This window comes from Oncorhynchus gorbuscha, linkage group LG01, assembly GCF_021184085.1.
Source record: "Oncorhynchus gorbuscha isolate QuinsamMale2020 ecotype Even-year linkage group LG01, OgorEven_v1.0, whole genome shotgun sequence".
NCBI classification, from domain to species: Eukaryota; Metazoa; Chordata; class Actinopteri; order Salmoniformes; family Salmonidae; genus Oncorhynchus; species Oncorhynchus gorbuscha.
In genome coordinates, this window is record NC_060173.1 from 63,251,726 (window position 1) to 63,275,855 (window position 24,130).

At 41.6% G+C, this 24,130-nt stretch overlaps 1 protein-coding gene across 1 annotated transcript in view; it reads right to left on the minus strand.

Annotated features, from left to right (window-relative positions):
* Window positions 1-12,718: 12,718 nt before the first annotated feature.
* The window catches only part of LOC124045755 (forkhead box protein P2-like), a 28,986-nt gene continuing 17,574 nt past the window's right edge, over window positions 12,719-24,130 (minus strand). Inside the window, exons 8-13 of the mRNA XM_046365380.1 lie at window positions 22,474-22,660; window positions 22,153-22,229; window positions 21,930-22,031; window positions 21,595-21,716; window positions 21,160-21,229; window positions 12,719-12,832 (exon numbers count right to left, since the gene is read on the minus strand). Coding sequence (XP_046221336.1) covers window positions 12,719-12,832; window positions 21,160-21,229; window positions 21,595-21,716; window positions 21,930-22,031; window positions 22,153-22,229; window positions 22,474-22,660 — 672 coding nt within the window. The remainder of the gene's footprint in view (window positions 12,833-21,159; window positions 21,230-21,594; window positions 21,717-21,929; window positions 22,032-22,152; window positions 22,230-22,473; window positions 22,661-24,130) is intronic.

Below are 24,130 nucleotides of genomic sequence, written 5' to 3' on the forward strand. Positions count from 1 at the left end.
GTCGGATGTGAGTACATTAGAGGTAGACGTAGGCATTGAGTGATGATGAGAGAGATATTGTCTCTAGAAACATTTAAACCAGGTGATGTCATTGCATATGTGGGAGGTGGAACTAAAATGGTTGGTTAAGGTATATTGAGCAGGGCTAGAGGCACTACAGTGAAATAAAACAATAATCACTAACCAGAACAGTAATGGACAAGGCATATTGACATTAGGGAGAGGCATGCATAGCCGAGTGATCATAAGGGTCCAGTGAATGGTTGGGCTGGCTGGAGACACAGCGATTCAGACAGCTAGCAGGCCAGGGCTAGCAAGCAGAAAGGGCCTTAGAAGGACGTCGCGACGGAGAGAAGTCTGTTTTAAAATCAAATCAAATTTTATTTGTCAAATACACATGGTTAGCAGATGTTAATGCGAGTGTAGCGAAATGCTTGTGCTTCTAGTTCCGACAATGCAGTAATAACCAACAAGTAATCTAGCTAACAATTCCAAAACTACTACCTTATAGACACAAGTGTAAGGGGATAAAGAATATGTACATAAAATATATGAATGAGTGATGGTACAGAGCGGCATAGGCAAGATACAGTAGATGGTATTGAGTGCAGTATATGAGATGAGTATGTAAACAAAGTGGCATAGTTAAAGTGACTAGTGATACATGTATTACATAAGGATGCAGTAGATGATATAGAGTACAGTATATATGTATACATATGAGATTAATAATGTAGGGTATGTAAACATTATATTAGGTAGCATTGTTTAAAGAGGCTAGTGATATATTTTACATCAATTCCCATTATTAAAGTGGCTGGAGTTGAGTCATTGTGTTGGCTGTTTAACAGTCTGGTGGCCTTGAGATAGAAGCTGTTTTTCAGTCTCTCGGTCCCAGCTTTGATGCACCTGTACTGACCTCGCCTTCTGGATGATAGCGGGATGAACAGGCAGTGTCTCGGGTGGTTGTTGTCCTTGATGATCTTTATGGCCTTCCTGTGACATCGGGTGGTGTAGGTGTCCTGGAGGGCAGGTAGTTTGCCCCCGGTAATGCGTTGTGCAGACCTCACTACCCTCTGGAGAGCCTTACGGTTGTGGGCGGAGCAGTTGCCCGTACCAGGCGGTGATACAGCCCGACAGGATGCTCTCGATTGTGCATCTGTAGAAGTTTGTGAGTGCTTTTGGTGACAAGCTGAATTTCTTCAGCCTCCTGAAGTTGAAGAGGCGCTGCTGCACCTTCTTCACGATGCTGTCTGTGTGGTTGGACCAATTCAGTTGGTCTGTGATGTGTACGCCGAGGAACTTAAAACTTACTACCCTCTCCACTACTGTTCCAGCGATTGGGATAGGGGGGTGTTCCCTCTGCTGTTTCCTGAAGTCCACAATCATCTCCTTAGTTTTGTTGACGTTGAGTGTGAGGTTATTTTCCTGTAGGCCGTCTCGTCGTTGTTGTTTAGCCTCCTCGTGCGGTTCCGTCAATAGACCAGTCGTGATGGATTAGTAGTGTTCCATGTAGCAGAGGGGTCCAGTCCAATTGGCAAATGGATCTATTCAGCTAACAGTCCAATATGCTCTAGACAGCTAGCGGCTAGCAGATGGGCATTCAGGGGACGTCGCAAAGAAGGGGCCTGTTGGGAAAGAAAAACCTCAGTTAGATTACGTCAGTAGTCCAGTGGTGATGGATAAGCAGGGCTTTGTGTGGTAAAAGGGGCCCAGGTCGATTGGCAAAATAGAAATAGTGGCACGAGGAATTGGCCGATGGACCTATTAGCTATTAGCTAAAATGCCTCAGCTAGCACCACTACACCCATGAGTCTTCCCAGAGGAGCATTGGCAGCGAGGCCACATAGACTATGCAGGCCCACTGGTATGTTCTTTGTCATAGTTGACTCTCACAGCAAATGGCCTGAGGTCACAATGATGAAGAGCTCCTCATCAGAGAAAACCATCGAAGCACTACGGTCAATCTTCAGTCGCTTCGGATTGCCAACGCAACTCATTAGCGATAACGGCCCCCAACTGGTGTCTGAAGAGTTGTGGTCATTCATGGAGGCAAATGGAATTCAGCACATCGATTCATCGCCGTATCACCCTGCAACGAACGGCCTAGCTGAAAGATTTATTCAGACGACGAAGCAAGCTTTAAAATCATCACAAGGCAACAGGTCCCTCAATGGGTGCCTAAACACCTTCCTGTTGACCTACAGAAACACCCCCCATGCTACAACCAAAGTGACACCTGTGTCAGCCATGATGAAAAGACCGCTTCACACGCGACTCGATGTCCTGAGACTTCAAAAGACTAAACAGGTTGTACAGACACAACAGAGAGCACAGGTGGAGAGACAAAAGACATAAGCTTCAGAGAGAGTTCTTGTTCGGAGCTACTACAAAAGTTCAAAGTGAGTACCAGCAACAGTGGTTGCACAAACAGGGCCTGTGTCCTACACAGTTCCCACACCGGGGAACATAATCTGGAGGAGACATGTGGATCAAATGTTGCCAGGAACCAACCTCAGAGATGACTCATGTCAAGTGGCAAACCAAGATCAGCTACTGGAGACCGACCATGACTACGAGCCATCACCTGAACATCCACAGCAGCAACCTACAAATGTGGAAAGTGCACCTGACTCACCTGAACCAGCCAGTGTGCCTATTCAGGGTACTGTTACACCCCATTCTGGGCATACACCATCACCACTCAGACTCAGAGTCAATGGGACTGTAGACTCACCTGTACGTCGTCATTACCCTGCAAAAGAAAGACGACCCCTGAAACGTGAAAGGTTGAATATTTAGTTCAGACTAACCTCCGAAATTGGGGCAGAATACACCCCAGGGTTAAGTCTGGGAAATGAGGCAGTCTTCCCTCTTTCCCTAGGTCAGAAAATGTTTGTTTGAAAAGTTCCTTTGTGTACATAAAGAGTACAGTTATGTTGAAAAGAAAATAATATGAAAAACAGTGAATATTTACGTTTTCCTTACAAGGTATCAAAAGTAAAGGGGGAGGAATATGTTGTGTATTGATATTCTAGTTGGTCCCTTTATGGATCTCTAACACCCCCCTTTTTTACGTACATTGCAATGCTTAGATTTTTTTGTCCTGTGGAAAGCATTAAACATGCCCACATTAGTTTCTACTCCTGTCTTATGTCCTGTCCTTACATCAGCTGTATAAGTAATAGTGTGCTATACAAATCAAATCAAACTTTATTTGCCACCTGTGCCGAATACAAGTGTAGACTTGACTGTGAAATGTTTACTTACAAGCCCTTAACCAACAGTGCAGTTCAAGAAGATATAAGAAGAATAAATATTTACCAAGTAGGCTAAAATAAAAAGTAACACAATAAGAACAACAACAAGGCTATATATAGGGGGCATCGGTACCAAGTCAGTGTGCAGGGGTACAGGCTAGCTGAGGTAATCTGTACATGTAGGTGAGGGCGAAGTGACTATAGGTGTACCAAAACACTGAAGTGCCATTTTCTCAAAAGTGGAGTTACAAGTTTATCAACATTCACAGCAAAATAACTTTCCCATTGTTCCTCAACTGTAGTGGATGATATACCATTTTGTAGCTCAGTCTCTACTTTTATCCAATGTAAAAAATACAATTTCACATTTTTCAATATAAGACCGAATCGAACTGGTCGGTCAAATATATATGTATATTTAATTGCATTTTTATTTATTTATTTCTCACAAAGGTATTACTAGTCCTGTATTAGCCGTCTAATATGTCCGTCTGTAGCTTGGGCAAAATAAATTGCAGCAGCCCCACCCCCTAGCATCTGACAGACTGTCAACCTCATTCTTCCACCACTGCTACATCTCTGGAGTCAGGTCCTCCCTCTCCTGTCCTGGCGCTAAAACCCTCATTCATATATTAATCTCTGCACAACTAGACTTCTGTAACTCACTACTCTTTGAAATCAACACAAGCTCCCTCCATAAACTCCAAATGGTTCAAAACTCTACAGCCAGACTTACATGTACATTTGACATTTTAGTCATTTAGCCGATGCTCTTATCCAGAGCAATTTACAGGAGCGGACTGATATAGCGATCTGTAGCACATGCAGAAGAATATATTCTTCCACACCCACCATACATCATCCTGCGGCTATGGTTAAGTGCCTTGCTCAAGGGCACATCAACATATTTTTTTCACCAAGGTCGGCTCAGGGATTCAAACCAGTGACCTTTAAGTTATTGGCCCAACACTTTTAACCACCACCCGCTGACCACTCACTCACACCAAGTCCTGGCAGAACATTTTCCTGTCCTATAATTATTTTCAGAGTGTAGTGGTTAAACCATGCCCTATAAGGAATTAGTAGGAATTGTAAATTGGTAGGGGCTATGTCTATCTGTGTTTGACTGGATGACTATTTGAATACACATTTGTGTAGGGGCCATGGTCCCCACCTGGAGATTCCTAAAGATCTATTCTCAGGTAGATTTTAGGATTCCACCAAACAAGGAGCTAAGTGTAATTGTGTTGATGCAATAATTGTGCAACTCTTCCACTTTTCCTGTCAGGGGATGGGATTACAGTTGTGTATACACTCCAAAAGGGTTATTTGGCTGTCCCCATAGGAGAACCCTTTTTGGTTCCAGGTAAAAACCCTTCTGGGTTCCATGTAGAACCCTCTGTGGGAAGGGATTTACATGGAACCCAAAACGGTTCTGCCTGGGTTATCCTATGGGGTTAGCGTCTCCTGTCACAGATGCCTTAGTTTGAAGATGTAATCTGGAGACAGGTGTTTTCTCCATCTCTATAGCCATCATACTCAAATTCCACTGATTTCAAAACTCGGGCCTCCAGAAAGTGGAGAGCAACACTCATGCAGTTTTACTACGTGATCAAAAAATGTAAAAGCCACGTTAGACCGGATTACCTACACATGCTGAAATAGACAGAAGCGTGCTATATGGCAGATCAGTCCAAACTCATCTCTCAGCATGTCCAGCCCACTCATTATCTCAGCCAATCATGGCTAGCGGGAAGGTTGCTGACTTTTTCTGCGGCAAAACCAACTAGGCTCATAATTTAACAATTTGATTTGTATTTACAGATGGCATACACGTTTGTTATTAAGGCACATGAAAGTTCATGTTCGAGAAGGCATTTCTGCCAAAAAAAGTTCAAATGGCTCTCCTGTGAAGAAGTGACCTGCGACATACGCCTAGTTTCCTGAAACAGGTCAGAATAGTAGCAAAATTGCTTTAAAACGGCAAGTTTTTCTTTACACCCCTTGGCAAAATGTTTAGATTGCACTAATTTAACTCTAAATCGTAACATTTTGGGGATATGGGTACACAAAACTGCGGCCCCTCATGATGAGTTTAGATTTTTTTGTGGGCCCCACCACCATCAGTTGCTCATCCCTGGTCTACCTTCTGAGGACCTAGCCAGTGGCTGACATAGCTAGATTGATTTTTCTCCCCGAAGGGCACCAAAGAAAAATCCTGATGGGATATATTTTTTTCTCTTCAGTGTTTTTCCAACACAAACTGAAGTGAAGAAATCATAATATAATTTAAAACAAAGACTAAAATGAAATAAAAACAAAACATTTTGAGGGATGGGGCAGCATGGTAGCCTAGTGGTTAGAGCTTTGGACTAGTTACCGAAAGGTTGCAAGTTCAAATACCTGAGCTGTCGTTCTGCCCCTGAACAGGCAGTTAACCCACTGATCCTAGGCAGTCATTGAAAATAATAATTTTTCCTAACTGACTTGCCTATATAAATAGGTCAAATAAAAAAAATAGGCCATTATATGGTTCCCCACTGTTCAAACACACACTGTAATTCACATTAATTTATTGTGTCGTAAAAAACGGTGTTTTTGCATTTGTGTAACTACTATATTGCATGAGCCAAACATAAGTAGACATAGGACATACTTGTCACATTTACATCTCTTACTTTTAGAGGCAAGTCAAAGACAAAACAACGATTAAACATTAAACAAGCTTACGTATCTCTGCGAATCACATATTTGCATCTGGGTTGTGCTCATTAGGCACCAAATGGAAGAAAATGACCTGAAACAGGGATAGAATACCTGGACATGTCCAATAAGAAAGTCTCATTTACACTTTCCATTGCAATACACTTTCAAACGTTGTGTGCCTAAAGAACACGGTCCTGGTCAAACCACTGCGGCTCATTCAGATTTTATTATGTTTGGTTTGCATGTTTTTTGTGTTGTGGGCTAAAGATTTCAAGAGAAGCAATCATATTCAATATATTGTTTTGATGTACTTCTTGAGTGCATGTTACAATAATATGTTTACAGTTCTGCAAAAAACACTGACAGAAGACAATCATGAATAAAAAAAGCACTACAATGCAATAGTTTGCACGTCTCATAATATTGTAAACAAATGAACATAATCTGTGAGCCATTATTACATTAAGTGATTATAAAGGATATTTTTTTCCAGTTAGAGAAACAAATGCAAACTGAACACACTGGAAGTTGAGAGTTCTCACTGTCATGGAATGTAAGTCTTATTAACAATAAAATAGAGTTGGGTAACAAAGGCCAGTCAGTAAGGTTTCTGACCGTAGGGTGGAGTCCATTCCAGATTACGGTGTCCATATTAGGACAACTTCAGATTTAGAAGGCGTTGGTGTCAGAGTCAGGATGTTGAGTTGTAGCTATGTTCAATCATTGAGGTTCCCGTTGTTATTCCAGATCTGATTGATGTCCCATCTTTTGCTCCATGTCATGCTGCATCTCTGGACTGCGATTTGCTGTTGTCAGCAATTACATCAGACATTCTTTATCCTCCAAATTCTTAATCACTGGTGGTGTCTCCTCTTCCTTGACAACGAGGGGCCTGCGATAAAATTAAAAAAACATACATTATCAAGATGACTTAGTTCTTCTCAATCAACCAACCAACCAAACGATGTGTGTCAATCAATATATGTATTGTCCCAACTGGGAAAGATATAGTCACTATAATTTCCTCCAATTCTACATATTTTCACATTGCTTAGGCCCTTGACCAGGGTGGAATAAACATGTTACAAATCATTCTTTTAAAGTTGAATACACACTAAAAATTTGACCACTTTGTTTGAAGTTACTTTGAGATTATTTGGCCATTTAGAGTATGCTAACTGGGGGACATTAAATAGGGTGGCGCATAATTGACCCAGCGTCGTTAGGGTTTGGATGTCATTGTAAATAAGAATTTGTTCTTAACTGACTTGATTAGTTAAAAAATATATATAATAATTACATTGGTTTTTGGTTAGAAAATGCTAATATTAACGGTTGGTGGCAGTGGCTAAACATGCAGTCTCTCATTGTCCATAAGAAACAAACATGTAAATATGTCATTCATTTGGGTGAAATTGGCTATCCCTGCCTAGTGGTAGCTCTCCAAGAGGGTTGGCTACCATCTATGTTCATGTGACATTTGATTTCTACAAATTACTCTACATTTAAGAAAAATCTAAATAAATGTAAATCTTCAGGTGGTTGAGTCTGATTTGCAAAACTTTTAATCTTACTCCACTCAATGTTTCCCAACTCCAATCCTTGAGTACCCCCAACAGCACACAGTTTCATTGTAGCTCCAGACAAACTCACCTGATTCAACTGATTGAGGGCTTGATGATTAGTTGAATCAGGTGTGCTTGTCCGGGGCAACATAAAAAATGTGATTTTGGGGGTAATCAAGGGGTGGAGCTGGGAAACACTGCATACATGGGCAACATCTTCTGCATTTCTGACTCCCATTTTTGTCTAGCAGGCTTATGCACAACACTAACATGACAAACAGTATATTGGAGCAAGGGGCATTTCAATATAATCTATTCTCATTTTATGACTTAGCCTGTACTCAACACTGTTCATAAATTCTTACAAAATGCATGGACACGAGTTAGCATATCAGATTTCAAATTACACCAGCAATATTAGTAAGAAGTGAAATAATAAGTCTGTGGAATAACAGTAGTGTTCTTGTTGAGAAAAGCACACAAATTAGTCTTATTGCCCATAGTAGGGGATGAGAATTGTTCTAATGACTTATATCAGCTATTGTGAAAGAACAAATAAAATAAATACATAAAATCTCCTGAAGATGACAAATCTGCCCCTAAACCCAACACAAATTAATGTATTGTCCTCCCGCTAGAAACAGTAACACATTTGGGTTCACAATCTGTTTGCGCAAAATAACGTTCATAACAGTTTTACAAATCTGGTCATCCTACCAAAATTCCTGCCGAATGCTGCCTTTGATGTTACAGCCTAATGAACCTATTGCTAAATTTACATTGACCAAACAAGGTAAATAATGTAGCCTATGTATCTGGGCTCATGCAAGTGGTGGATTAAATCACTAGTATTAGGCTATAGCCTATCATCACCTGCTGACATAAGGAAGTATTCTGCGACAGAAACCGGAGTGACAGCAAATTAATTTGTTGACAAGTATGTGTACAGAACAACGCTAAAAGTTGCCATGCTGCTCTTTTGACACAACATTTTGAGTTCATAAACATTCAGCGGAAAATGAACATGCCTGTCCAGTCTGCATGGCAGCCTGCTCCACTCTAATTGTGAGGGGCATTTCTTTACAAACGTGCCTTGGGTCTCGGACCCTTACTACACCAATCACGTTTAAATTTGTTTCTGTATGTGAATAGGGTCAAATGCGTGTCTCACACCCACTGGGTGAGAGTTGGCAGCACAGTGGGTGTTTCTTGGGTGTGTGTTTGCCTTTCAATCACAACAAACAAGCAGTAGTGAGTACAGCAAGGTAAACAAAGATAGCTTTGCTATGGAGAGAACACAGTTTTGAAGTTGGACTTCTCCCCTCCTGACTCACCATATCAAGATGGTCAGCTAATTTAGTTCTATGTGTAGGCTAAAGCCTGGACTGACCTTGCGTTTTGCAGCAGCTAGCAAACATAGCCAGCTGCAGCTATTTCCTATCTAACTGATATTTCTCTGTCAAATCAGTTATGGCAAGATGGCAAGAGGAAACTTTGCATCATTCAGTAGCCTATCTAGTAACATGAGTGCAATTGCTAAAGTTATGTAGATATTTTTTAAAGTGTTTTGATAAATTTCAAGTAACAGTTTCATGTAAACCATACGCCACATAATATTGTAGAAGCAGTGTTCTGTTAATACAACAATGTGCAAATATTATACCTTCCTGTATGGTGTCCCATTTAAGACAGGTTTGAAGAATACACCCCCCTCAAACACATTGATAGTACTATGATTAAATCATAACAAAAGATGATCAAAAGTAAGTCTTTACATTTTTAATGCTGAGGGCAAGGTCTCTCCCAATTCAGACATCAGAATCAACCTGTTATGGCTGCATCCCTTTGTTCTCAATTTCCGCCTGAAAACATCTAACTGCCTGTAGCTCAGCCCCAGAGGCAAGGATATGCATATTCTTGGTATCATTTGAATGGAAACATTCTGAAGTTTGTGGAAATGTTAATTGAATGTAGGAGAATATAACACAGTAGATCTGGTGGAAGAAAAGAGAAAGAAAGAGCATACGTTTTGTTTTTTATTGTTGTAGTATCATCTTTCACATGTACTAGAATAGCCACACAGTCAGATAGGATGCTGGAGATGATTTTGATGGATAACACGAGGGAAACTGTAGGTGTGCAAAGTTTCAGACTGATAACTTGGGTGAGCTACATGACATTTAGCATGAAGTCACCCAGGTGCCTCACAAGTTGCCCAAATGTACCCAAGTGGCCGAATTGGTGAAATGACCTATAACTATATACAGCAGTGCAAATAACTATATACAACATATCAAAAAGCAATTCTAACACACACACACTTTTGTTTTTTTATATTAGAAAAAAAATACAAAAAATATTAAAGAAATAACTGTACACACCTTGGAAGTCCCCGTCATAATATTTTGCCATGTCCCATAGCAGTCTCTTTCTGATGTAAAGCAGATGCAAACTGAACAAGTGGTGCATTTCATGTGACACAGAACACAACGACGCCTCCATGCTGTGCCCTTTTGGCCCTGAGGCACAGTCATGCCTGCAGTAATGAACTGTGGCATATAACACCACTGGGGGCACAGGTAGAGCGGGCACCGGGGGCTCCCAGTCGGAGTCGCTATCACTGTGAAAGAAAACATTTAAACATATTTTTATTGCATGAGCCTTTTATCATCACATAAAATAAACAGATATGTATTGATTGTATAGAGCAGAGGGAACAGTCACTAAGGTGTTCCATTCAACTCCGGCCATTGTTGTATGTATGTATGCATGTATGCATGTATGCATGCATGCATGTATGCATGTATGCATACATATGTAAATATAAATATTGAAATGTGTAATGCGTACATACGTACATACGTACGTATTACACATTTCAATATTTATATATTTTTTATATATAATATATATATATTTATATTTCATAAAACGGACGCACGCACTTCGGTCAATACTACCCCCCCAAAAAAAACTTTATTTGGCTGTGTTACAAACATCCAGAGGAATGCACTGAAACCCACCATGACGCTACAAGACCATGGTGCTTGCCTACGGAGCTGTGAGGGGAACGGCACCTCAGTACCTCCAGGCTCTGATCAGGCCCTACACCCAAACAAGGGCACTGCGTTCATCCACCTCTGGCCTGCTCGCCTCCCTACCACTGAGGAAGTACAGTTCCCGCTCAGCCCAGTCAAAACTGTTCGCTGCTCTGGCCCCCCAATGGTGGAACAAACTCCCTCACGACGCCAGGACAGCGGAGTCAATCACCACCTTCCGGAGACACCTGAAACCCCACCTCTTTAAGGAATACCTAGGATAGGATAAGTAATCCCCCCCCCTTTAAGATTTAGATGCACTATTGTAAAGTGACTGTTCTACTGGATGTCAGAAGGTGAATGCACCAATTTGTAAGTCGCTCTGGATAAGAGCGTCTGCTAAATGACTTAAATGTAATGTAAATGTAATGACTAGATAAACAATTGTTTACAGGGGCGAATCACGGCGAATGCTCCGTAAAAAATTGATAGGGATGGAATTCACGGCACAAAAAGTTTACAAAATGTTAAAAATTGATTTTATCAAAGAAAACGACACTTCATTTGATCAATGGGTCACTCAGGAAGAGAAATAAGAGCAAGATATCAGAATGTAAGTCATAATTTTACCTTCAGATGTGAATGTGTAAAAACTGTCATGGCGGAAAATGTTTGTTGTTGATTGCTCTTCTCAAACAAAAGCATTGGATTTGTTCTCTGTAATAGCTATTTTAAATTGGAAAACGTAGTTCGATTACCAAGATTATAATCTTTTGAAGGGTGTAAGACACTTGCATTTTCAAGAATGTTTAATGTTATGAAGTTGTATTTTTAGTTGTCGCTCTGAAATTTCCCCTGATGTTGGTCCCTGTATGGGGATCGCAGCCATAACAGGTTTTAAGTCAGAGGAATCTATTTCAAAAGCATCTCTTCTGCCAATCTGTAGAAAAACAAGGAAGAGTTGATGAGTGACACGCATTGAAAGGGTGATATGACTAAACACTTGTGATGTACTGTCTTATTATTCTGAACAAAAGCATAAATACAACATGCATCAATTTCAAAGATATCACTGAGTTACAGTGAAATAAATTCATTAGGCCCTAATCTATGAATTTCACATCAAATTTTATTTGTCACATGTGCCTAACACAACAGGTGTAGACCTTACCGTTAAATGCTTACTTACAAGCCCCTAAGCAGATATGCATCTGTTTGTCACAGATACCAACAACAAAAAAAGTAGGGGCTTGGATCAGAAAACCAGTCAGTGTGAATGTTATTTGCCTCATGCAGTGCAACATCTCTTTCACATAGAGTTGATCACACTGTTGATTGTGGCCTTTGGAATGTTGTCCCACTCCTCTTCAATGACAGGGCAAGTTGCTGAATATTGGCGGGAACTTGAACACGCTGTCGTACACGTCGATCCAGCCCATCCCAAACATTCTCAATGTATGTTATTTCTGGTGAGTATGCAGGCCTTGGAAGAACTGGGACATTTTCAGATTCCAGGAATTGTGTACAGATCCTTGTGACACGGGGCCGTGCTGAAACATAAGGCGATGGCGGCAGATGAATGGCACGACAATGGGCCTCAGGATCTCGTCACGGTGCATTCAAATTGCCATCGTTAGAATGCAATTGTGTTCGTTGTCCGTAGCTTATGCCTGCCCAAACCATAACCCCGGGGGCACTCTACTCACAACGTTGACATCATGACATTACACACTTGGTCTGTGGTTGTGAGGCCGGTTGGCTTCTGGTAGAGAAATTAACATTCAATGCTCTGGTGGACATTCGAGCAGTCGGCATGCCAATTGCACTCCCACTCAAAACTTAAGACATCTGTGGCATTGTGTTGCAATAATGCACATTTTAGAGTGGCCCTTTTATTGTTGCCATCACACGGCCCACATGTGTAATGATCATGCTGTTTAAACACCTTGATATGCCACACCTGTCAGGTGGATGGATTATCTTGGCAAAGGAGAAATGCTTACTAACATGGATATAAAGACATTTGTGCCCAACATGAGAACTATATTTTTTTGTGCGTATGGAACATTTCTGGGATCTAATATTCAGCTCATGAAACATGGAACCAATACTTTACATGTTGCATTTATATTTATGTTCTATGTAGTAATCAGCTTTTGTCCCTTCTGAGGTGTTTGCGAACACCTGCTGTCATGGCAGCATAGATCAGCTCCAGGTCCCTCTCGTCACAGAGACTGGTCATGAAGGAGACTGACTTCTGCTCCTATATCCGACACAGCTCCTTGTGTGAGTGAGGGAGAAAGACAGTCACCATACAGTCATGGAAGCCAACAGTAAATACACAGCTGAACATAGAAAATCAGAGATCCTAATTCACAATGGACACGTGCCAGCATGGCATTGACTGGTTGGCATTACTCACTCAGGCCAATGGCTCAGTGGAAGGGGACCTCCTTACAAAGTACAAGACAAACATATACACACAGCACTGATTACAATATCAATGGTGGTTAGGTCAATTCCAGGATAGATGGAATTTTGACCAGATCAAATGTGACCGACCTGGTTAAACTGTCCTCCATTACTCTGCAGTGGGACTGGTGTCTGGCCACTGCCTGAGCCTTCTATAACGACTCATGATATGGTAGGGGGGTTCCCATGATGCCACTGAACAACAAATACACCAGGTTTTGTATGTAGGTTGTGAATGTAATAAAATATCATCACACAAACAGTGTATATGCTAATGGACAGACTGTTGTAGATTCAGAATAAATTCAGACTGGTGACGCCATTACTATGTAACAAGCTGTGTACGTTGCCGAATGCTTGCTGATACGTTTTGCTATTTGCTCCCAGAGCAGTAGCTATATTTGTAGTAGACTAGTACCATCCTTAATTTATCTTTGCTCTAGAAAATACACACACTTTCATGAGAACAGAGATGTCATGGGTTATAGCCCCCAAATGCTATCTATCTAGCTACCTAACTTGCAAATCCAGGATAGTTATCATAGCTTTGTCTGAGTTTAAATTAGTTGGCTAGCTAGCTAACGTTAGCTAGCCAGTTTGAGTTTAAACATTATTGAAATCAAGCTGACTACATCCTATTGTTAGCTAGCATCTAAGTGTACATTTATTGACCCTAAATGCCAATGGGCTACAGTTTGCTGATTTTAGCAAGGTAGCTGGCTAACGTTAGCTATGCATCTCCTTTGACATGGCAGCTTGATGCATTTATCTATCTACAGTATCATTCCCCTTTCATCTGTGGTATCATAGTATTTATTTATTTTAATTTTATTTTTTATTTCACCTTTATTTAACCAGGTAGGCTAGTTGAGAACAAGTTCTCATTTACAACTGCGACCTGGCCAAGATAAAGCACAGCAGTGTGAACAGACAGCAACACAAGAGTTACACATGAAGTAAACAATAAACAAGTCAGTAGAATAAAAAATAAAAAAAGTCTATATACATTGTGTGCAAAAGGCATGAGGAGGTAGGCGAATAATGACAATTTATCAGATTAACACTGGAGTGATAAATGATCAGATGGTCATGTGCAGGTAGAGATACTGGTGTGCAAAAGAGCAGAAAAGTAAATAAATAAAAACAGTATGGGGATGAGGTAGTTAAATTGGGTGGGCTATTTACCGATGGACTATGTACAGCTGCAGTGATCGGTTAGCTGCTCAGATAGCAGATGTTTAAAGTTGGTGAGGGATATAAGTCTCCAACGTCAACGATTTTTGCAATTCGTTCCAGTCACAGGCAGCAGAGAACTGGAAGGAAAGACGGCTAAATGAGGTGTTGGCTTTAGTGATGATCAGGGAGATACACATGCTGGAGCGCGTGCTATGGGTGGGTGTTGCCATCATGACCAGTGAACTGAGATAAGGTGGAGCTTTACCTAGCATGGACTTGTAGATGACCTGGAGCCAGTGGGTCTGGCGACGAATATGTAGCGAGGGCCAATCGACTAGAGCATAAAGGTCGCAGTGGTGGGTGGTATAAGGTGCTTTAGTAACAAAGCGGATGGCACTGTGATAAACTGCATCCAGTTTGCTGAGCAGAGTATTGGAAGCCATTTTGTAGATGACATCGCCGAAGTTGAGGATCGGTAGGATAGTCAGTTTTACTAGGGTAAGTTTAGCGGTGTGAGTGAAGGAGGCTTTGTTGCGAAATAGAAAGCCGATTCTAGATTTGATTGGAGATGTTTGATATGAGTCTGGACAGAGAGTTTACAGTCTAGCCAGACACCTAGGTACTTATAGATGTCCACATATTCTAGGACGGAACCATCCAGCGTGGTGATGCTAGTCGGGCATACGGGTGCAGGCAGCGAACGGTTGAAAAGCATGCATTTGGTTTTACATGCCCTCCGATTTGACACACTGAACTCTGTCTGCAAAGTAGTTGGAGAACCAGGCAAGGCAGTCATTAGAAAAACTGACGCTACTGAGTCTGACAGAGTCGAAAGCCTTGGCCAGGTCGATGAAGATGGCTGCACAGTACTGTCTATTATCGATGGCGGTTATGATATCGGAAACCAGATTGCACAGCGGAGAAGGTACGGTGGGATTTGAGATGGTCAGTGATCTGTTTGTTGACTTGTAACGGTTTGGGTCCAGGGTGTCTCCCCCTTTGAAGAGGGGGATGACCGCGGCAGCTTTCTAGTCCTTGGGGATCTCAGACGATATGAAAGAGTTTGAACAGGCTGGTAATAGGGGTTGCGACAATGACAATAACAATAGTTTCAGAAATAGAGGGTACAGATTGTCAAGCCCAGCTGATTTGTACGGGTCCAGGTTTTACAGCTCTTTCAGAACATCTGCTATCTGGATTTGGGTAAAGGAGAAGCTGGGGAGGCTTGGGCGAGTAGCTGCGGGGGGAAGGGGGGTGGAGCTGTTGGCCGAGGTTGGAGTAGCCAGGAGGAAGGCATGGCCAGCCGTTGAGAAATGCTTGTTGAAGTTAGATTACCATGGATTTATCGGTGGTGACCGTGTTACTTAGCCTCAGTGCAGTGGGCAGCTGGGAGGTGCTCTTGTTCTCCATGGACTTTAGTGTCCCAGAACTTTTTGGAGTTAGAGCCACAGGATGCAAATTTCTGCTTGAAAAAGCTGGCCTTTGCTTTCCTGACTGCGTGTATTGGTTCCTGCCTTCCCTGAACAGTTGCATATCGCGGGGACTATTCGATGCTATTGCAGTCTGCCACAGAATGTTTTTGTGCTGGTCGAGGGCAGTCAGGTCTGGAGTGAACCAGGGGCTATATCTGTTCTTAGTTCTGCATTTTTTAAACGGAGCATGCTTAAGATGGTGAGGAAGTTACTTTTAAAGAGTGACCAGGCATCCTCAACTGACGGGATGAGGTCAATATCCTTCCAGAATACCTGGGCCAGGTCGATTAGAAAGGCCTGCTCGCAGAAATGTTTTAGGGAGCATTTAACAGTGATTAGGAGTGGTCGTTTGACTGCGGACCCGTAGCGGATACATGCAATGAGGCAGTGATCGCTGAGATCCTGATTGAAGACAGCGGAGGTGTATTTGGAGGGCCAGTTGGTCAGGATAACGTCTATGAGGGTGCCCTTGTCTACAGATTTAGGGTTGTACCTGGTGGGTTCCTTGATGTTTTGTGTGAGATTTAGGGCATCTGGTCCTTCTGTAGCTCAGTTGGAAGAGCATGGCGCTTGTAACGCCAGGGTAGTGGGTTCGATTCCCGGGACCACCCATACGTAGAATGTATGCACACATGACTGTAAGTCGCTTTGGATAAAAGCGTCTGCTAAATGGCATATATTATTATTATCTAGCTTAGATTGTAGGACTGCCGGGGTGTTAAGCATATCCCAGTTTAGGTCACCTAATAGAACAAACTCTGAAGCTAGATGGGGGCGATCAATTCACAAATGGTGTCCAGGGCACAGCTGGGAGCTAAGGGGGGTCGGTAGCAGGCGGCAACAGTGAGAGACTTATTTCATTTTAAAAATTAGAAGTTTGAACTGTTTGGGTATGGACCTGGAAAGTATGAAATTACTTTGCAGGCAATCTCTGCAGTAGACTGCAACTCCTCCCCCTTTGGCAGTTCTATCTTGACGGAAAATGTTATAGTTTGGTATGGAAATCTCCAAATTTTTGGTGGCCTTCCTGAGCCAGGATTCAGACATGGCAAGGACATCAGGGTTAGCAGAGTGTGCTAAAGCAGTGAGTAAAACAAACTTAGGGAGGAGGCTTCTGATGTTGACATGCATGAAACCAAGGCTTTTTCGATCACAGAAGTTAACAAATGAGGGTGCCTGGGGCCTAGATTTACCTCCACATCACCCGTGGAACAGAGGAGGAGTAGAATGAGGGTGCTATCAAAACTGGTCAAAAAAAGCTATCAAAACTGGTCGCCTAGAGCGTTGGGGACAAAGAATAAAAGGAGCAGATTTCTGGGCGTGGTAGAATATATTCAGGGCATAATGCGCAGACGGGTATGGTGGGGTGCGGGTACAGCGGAGGTAAGCCCAGGCACTGGGTGATGATAAGAGAGGTTGTATCTCTGGACATGCCGGTTGTAATGGGTGAGGTCACCGCATTTGTGGGAGGTGGGACAAAGGAGGTATCAGAGGTATGAAGAGTGGAACTAGGGGGTTCTTTGTAATCTAAAACAATGATAACTAACCTGAAAAACAGTATACAAGGCATATTGACATTTGAGAGAGACATACAGCGAGGCATATAGTAATCACAGGTGTTGATTGGGAGAGCTATCTAAAACAGGTGAGACAACAACAGGTAAAATGGCGATGACTAGGCAGAGAGGGTCGGATTAACTACACACAGAGCCTGATTCCGCGGCTGGGGCCGACAGATAAAAAATAAATAAACAGAATGGAGTACCGTGATTAATGGACAGTCCAGTAGGCATCAGCTATGTAGCCAAGTGATCATAGTGTCCAGGGGGCAGCAGTAGATGGAACAGGGGAGCCCCACTACGCTAGCGACACGGCATTTAAAGTTAGTAGCATCTGCTCCGACGGAGGCCGGATGAAGGCACAGAGGATGGAGTATTCATCGGCAGACCAGTCGTGGTGGGGCGCCGTGTCGACAGAGAATCCAAGCCAGATGGCGAAAGAGGTATTGTGGAATTTAATTTGCTAGCCGGGAGATGTGCCTGGCTCACGGCTAACTGGTGCTAGCTTCGTGGCAGTGGCGTTAGCCACTATATCCAATCGGTAGCAGCGGTGATCCGGTGCCAAGGTCCAGAGTTTACAGCAAGGATCCGGTGGAGTTTTGGGCTCTAGCCGTGTATGAGTGGGGTTCGGGTGAACAGCTGAGTAGGCCGGGAGGTGGGCCTCAGGGAAGAGCTTCGGTACTAGGTGCCACGGTGAGTGAAAGCTAGCTGTGAGCTAGCTAGCTGCAAGCTGTGAGCTAGCTAGCTAGCTGTGAAGATCAGAAGTAGTGGTCCAGGGATTACGGAATCCGGTGTTGTTGTGGAGAGACAGTCCGATATTTGTAGACAAGCGATATTGGTAGACAGGCGAGTATTGTCCAGGCTAAAAACAGGGCTGGTATCTCTGCAGAAGGTAAAAGCCGCTAGCAATGTCTAACAATTACTAAATAGCTTGTAGCTAATTAGCTGGTTAGCTTCTGGAGATTCTTGAATGTGTTCTAAAATTGAAAATAATAGCGATTCCGTATCACATTGGGTGAGGCAGGTTACCGGAAGGTATAATCTAATAAAAAAATTGAGAAGAGATTGAAAATACATTTAAATATATATACAAAAAATATGAAAAAATACAAAGGACAAAACAAACACATCTTCACTGCTACGCCATCTTGGATTACACTAACCCTGCACGGGCATGAATTTGAAACCCTAGCCCTACCCATATACCCCACAATATTCAGGCCCTACCCTCCGCAGGCCCAATTGCTTCTGCCAAATTTAAGGCCCTGCCTGAAACACAAAATCAGAAATAACTTCCCCGTTAGTAAATCCATTAGCTGTTCCTCTCGGTCTGTGACTTGTTCCCTGCACGTAGCTCATGGTGCACTGACTTTGTGAAGAGAGAGCAGTTACTTTCAACTCTGACAAAAGTTAAGGAACAGTTTTATTTCCTGTGAAATAATCTCCCCTGTTCTATATTTGAGGTTGAAGCACTTCTGACACCATGTTCTGCTCTTTGTCAGATATGACTATACTGCGCAGCAGAACAGCAAATGTCAGCTTCAAAATGTTAGTGATCAATTCGGTAATATCAGAGCCCTGTACGTACCCTAGTTATTTATGAAAAAGAGGCCTTAATCCATTGTATAATGTCGGGCCCTGGTCGGGTAGCAGAGGTCTACAGAATATCATATATTGTATAACCAAAAGTAGCACTAGCTAGCTTGAACCAGATATCTACTTAGCTAACATACTCACCAACACCAGTGGTTTGACAGTTGACAGGCAGCAGAAGTGACTCTGTCGGATGTAATCCATTCCAGACCAAATGCATTGGAAGTTTGCACCAACTTTATGGAAGCCTATTTTCACTCCTATTTGCCGAATGAAATGTTCTTGCATTACATCCATATGCACACTTCACAACAAATGTCCACATGGCAGCTGGGGGCAGACCACAACTTTTTGTCTCTGGGCAATTGGGGCATTTGGGGCAAAAGTGGGCAAGTAAGTAATTCTTACCCAACCCTCCAGTAAATCGCGAAGAACTCACAAAACAAAATTTGAACGAGACTGACTTTATGACCAAAGTTATCCTATTAACACTTTGTAGTTCATTTTGACACTGTAATTAATGTTTCTGGCTCATATAGATGCCACCCAAACTGTTTAAAAACAAGGGGCAATTGCATTGTTCCAGCATACACGTCTGATCAGATACAAAAGTCTGGTTATTATAGTCCTAAATAGACATGCAGGAAATCTGTCCACAGCTTTATGCCCTGGCATAAACATCCCCACCAGATACAAAGTTGATAGCTAGCTAAATGGAAATCATGGAGGATATTTCAATTAGTGTATTTTACACGTGAGTAGTTCGCATGCGCTATGGACAGCTAACGTTAGTATTACAAGTTTATCACCACTGACTGGCTGTGGCTATAATTAGCCTAGCTTTCTGCGTCCGTATTGTGTCCGCCTCTGTCATGTTTCTGGTGCAATCATTTTTCAAAAGCCCAATTCCTGCCCACATTTTATTAAACCCCTACCCAAAATCATGATTTCTTTGGGGAGTTGTCTGTCCAAGTAGCCAATAAAACACCCAGGTCTGGGATTTACGGGACAACATGACACCTGTCATGTCTTTACCATAACAGTGATATACTGTGACATACTCACAGCTGGGCCAGTGAAGTGGAGTGTGGGCTGCATTGTCCATTGGTGTCCTGGAGGTCCGGATGTTTTAGTGACTTGGTCCGGTGTATCAGACCCAAATAACTGCTGCCTATCAGGCCTGCAGGGCTCCTGTTCTTTAATACAGCCAGAGCATTTTCAGTCAGTGGAGCCTGAGTAGATGTGATTGGGAGGGAATGGATGACACAATGTATCACTCATGAACCTCATGTCAACACTAAGAGGAACTTTAAAAACTTTAGTGAAAAAGCTTTTAAATGTTATTTTTTTTATTTATTTTTTACATTATCTTTATTTTAATGACCTTGATTGTATCTCATCTATCCCTGAACTTAATTTAAGCTTCTTGCAAATGTATTCAATACAATTGTAGATAATCATTCCCCCTTCAAAACTCAGAGTTAAATAGATTGCATGCCTGGTTAATTCCTGAATGATCTGAAATCATGCATAAAATAATTGTTGCCTAAATCAAGGCCAGGAACAAAGGCTTGGACTCAGATTGGCAATCTATTAGGTAATTGAGGATTAATGTGTAAAACTGATCAGAAAGGCTTAATCAGATTATTATGTAACTACCCTTTCTGATTGTAAGGCGAATCCAGCTAAATTCTGGAAAACTGTCAAATGTGACCCTTTACAGGTAGCTAGGCGTATGTCACACATCACACAGGATAACAAATATATACATGTTTTGGGGCAGAAATGCCTTCTAGAACATGTTAACTTTCATGTGCCTTAATAACAAACTCGTATTCCATCCGTCAATAAGAATACAATTGTTAAATTACAAGCCTAGTTCGTTTAGCCACAGAAAAAGACGGAATCCTAACTCTAGCCATGATTGGCTGAGAGGATGGATGGGCTGGACATGCTGAGAGATGAGTTTGGAGTGGTATTTTTTTTAGGGGGTACGATACCTTTTTATGGAAGAAGAATGTTTTTTTTAATGATTGATTTTATTTGGGGTTTTGTGTTGTTTACATTAATGTGTCTATGGATGTGTAGTTTGAGGTGTATATTGGATCTTGATCTGTATCGCTGCGTTGTGTTATACAGGGCTCATCTGAAAACGAGACCTTGGTCTCAGCTTTGACTCCTTGTCTCCCTATTATTTTTTTTTGCCAGAGTAGGAGTTTGTATAGTTTTGCTTTTTAAAGTTTTAAATGTCACATGCACAAGTATGGTGAAATGCCTTTTGTAACAGTTCTGAAGATTAATAATAAATGTATACTCACTTGTAAACTGGTATTAAGAGCAGTCCAATAAGCAAGGCTGGAGAGAAGGTTCTTCCCTAGCGTTGGGCTTCTACAAAATGACAAGGTCTTATAGTAATGTATTCTCATAAATCAATACAATTCCAAGCAACTGATGTAGTTAGAGGCAAGGTTTAGCTAACACTAATTAAATCTGACTGGTACAATCTCTTTCCTTTTCAAAACAAAGTTTTAAAAAATCTGAAAAGCCAGATTTCTAGAATAGACATCCTTAACAGAAATACATACAGTATGTGTACAAAATACTGTATAAAAGACCTATTTGGAGATATAACACTCTTCATGTAAATAAGAATGTGTTCTTTAACTGACATACTTGGGTAAATAAAGGTGAAATAAATAAATAACTGTATGCTCTATATCATTTTATTAAGGTATCAACCCAATATACAATACCTTGTGATCTTCTGAGACCTCCTTCTCTGGTACTCCATCTCGTCCACTGTCCACACAGCCCCCTTCACGTTCTCTACACGCACAAAACACTTGTGCAGGCTCAGGTTGTGGCGGATTGCATTCTGTGTGTGTTTGACAGGCAATAGGGTCAGAAAAAGCTTCACGTACAGAACTCAAGGGAGGCGTTATTACAGTTATGGCATCCCTATTAGGAAGTTGACACGTCTGACAAAACTGAAAACTGATGACTTCCTAATATGGATGCTGTACACTTTGTTATTTTCAACTTGTAAGTCACAATCAACATTATAACAAAGATTAAGTCAATACAGTACCTTCCACGTTGCAGCATTGCGTCTGAAGTAGGCAAAGGTCTGTGTAAACCAGCTGTATATCTCATTAAGTGTTAACTGCATGTCCGATGCATCCATTATAGCCTAAAACGATAACCACAAAAACCATATAGGTTGTAATCCATCAAATGGGGTGAATGCTGATATACCCCTTTTTACGCAGGGATTATAGGGGAAACTCTAAGTTAAATCCATGTCTTCTTACCTGTCTTATCATAGTAGCATAGGTAAAAGGTGGCCTGATATCTGCATTGCTGTACATCTCTTGATTTGGGTTCAATTCTATTTAAAAAAAATACATTGTACAATTGGTTAATTTAATTCACACAGATATTTGAACCAGGTTGGTTAATATTCAGCAAAAATCCTGAGTATTAAATAAGTGTCCAAGATGATATTGAAAAAGGACATGCAATGGCCAATATTGAGTTTTTCATAGTACAAGACTGGAGCAACGGTGAAGCAGGGACGAAGCTGTGTACATCTATTCAGTATGGACTGTGATGACATCTGTGCGGGTTGTTACCTGAAGACAGAGAGCAGAGAGAGGGGTGCTTGTCTGAGTGGTGTCTTCGCATTGCCCCCACACTTGTGGGGCAGAGTCCTGCAGGCCCCCGGGGTGAGGATGGGGAGGCGACAGGGGCCAATGGGGGCATCTGAGGGGACAGTGGTGGCAGGCTCTTGGACATGGTGACACCGGACCCAGAACTCAGCTGTACACAGAAGAAGAAGTAGAAACAGACCAGGGTGGAAAAGGAGAGGAGAGGAAAGAAAAAGACCAGAGGGAGAGGGAGCTTTTTAAATGGGTGTGACCAATGCCCTTGGATTTGCTTCTTCATTGGTGTTTCCACTAATATCCTTTGGAGAAGGAAGTCAATCGTCAGTAATTAAAGGGTGAAATTGTATCATAAGTATTGTCATTACAGCGTCATGTTAGCTTGATTAGTTAATAATTAGCTTCTCTATTATCCAAGCTTGTGTCGTAGCCTGCTATCTTCAAAATATATGATCAATGTCTGATGTAAACAGAATTCACAAAACTAAATGTTACAGTGATCACGTTAATTTAATGTCAGCTTTATTTCAGCTTTATTTTTGCATCGCTGATATTTTAAGCACTATGTCATGTTCAGGTTGAAAATATCATGCCTCTAAATATCATTCAGACAATAAAGATCAAATATAGCTGTGAGCAGCAGCAATGAATGGGGTTCACAGGATGACTAAAAGGACGCAAGATCAGTTGGATAACAAAGCAAGCACTCTCATGTAGGAACTATCTTCCTTTAGGTGCAATCAGTGAAATTATTACCATGTTTATCTCTCAGTACCACAAGGAGGATGCAAGGGAAGTTTAGTATAGTGCTGTAGGTTGGTTCTTTGAATGCAGCAGGTAACGATTGCTATAGTAGTTCATTATTGAGTTTATATACCAATTCTGGGGTCTTGATTGGTGGTTTATGTTAAGAATAGTGAAATAATTTCAGCATTAGTGAATTGGTATATTGCGGTCATCTTTGAATTCTGGCACTTTATTTTAAATCTCAGTTTGTACACTCTACATTAGCGTTTCAAAATACTTCAATACATATGTAACACATTGACTGTTGAAGTGGCAAGACTGCCGGTTTCAAATTTTCCCTAATAAAATATCCACTTTCACTACGTTCAGACCACATAATAATGTAACCTCCTCCCTATTCCGGTACCCCTGTATATTGTTGCTCCTTAATTATTTGCTATTTTTCTTATTTATTTGTATTTATTTATAACATCGCGTCAGTGGATAGCTGGGTGTTCGCAGAGTTTTGCTTGCGCAACAGAGTGGGGCAGCCATTGTCTCTCCCTCTCCTAATGAAAAAGCGACAGTCCCGGTCCCGATATATTATCGATTATATATTTTAAAAACAACGTGAGTATTGATTATAAAAAAACCTTTGACGTGTTTCTGTGGACATTAGGATACTATTTGGAATTTTCATCTGCGATGTCATGACTGCTTGAGCCTGTGGATTTCTGAACATAACGCCCCAAACAAATGGAGGTATTTTGGATATAAAAATAATCTTTATGGAACAAAAGGAACATTTATTGTGTAACTGGGAGTCTCGTGAGTGCAAACATCAGAAGATCATAAAAGATAAGTGATTTAATATATTGCTTTTCTGACTTTCTTGACCAAT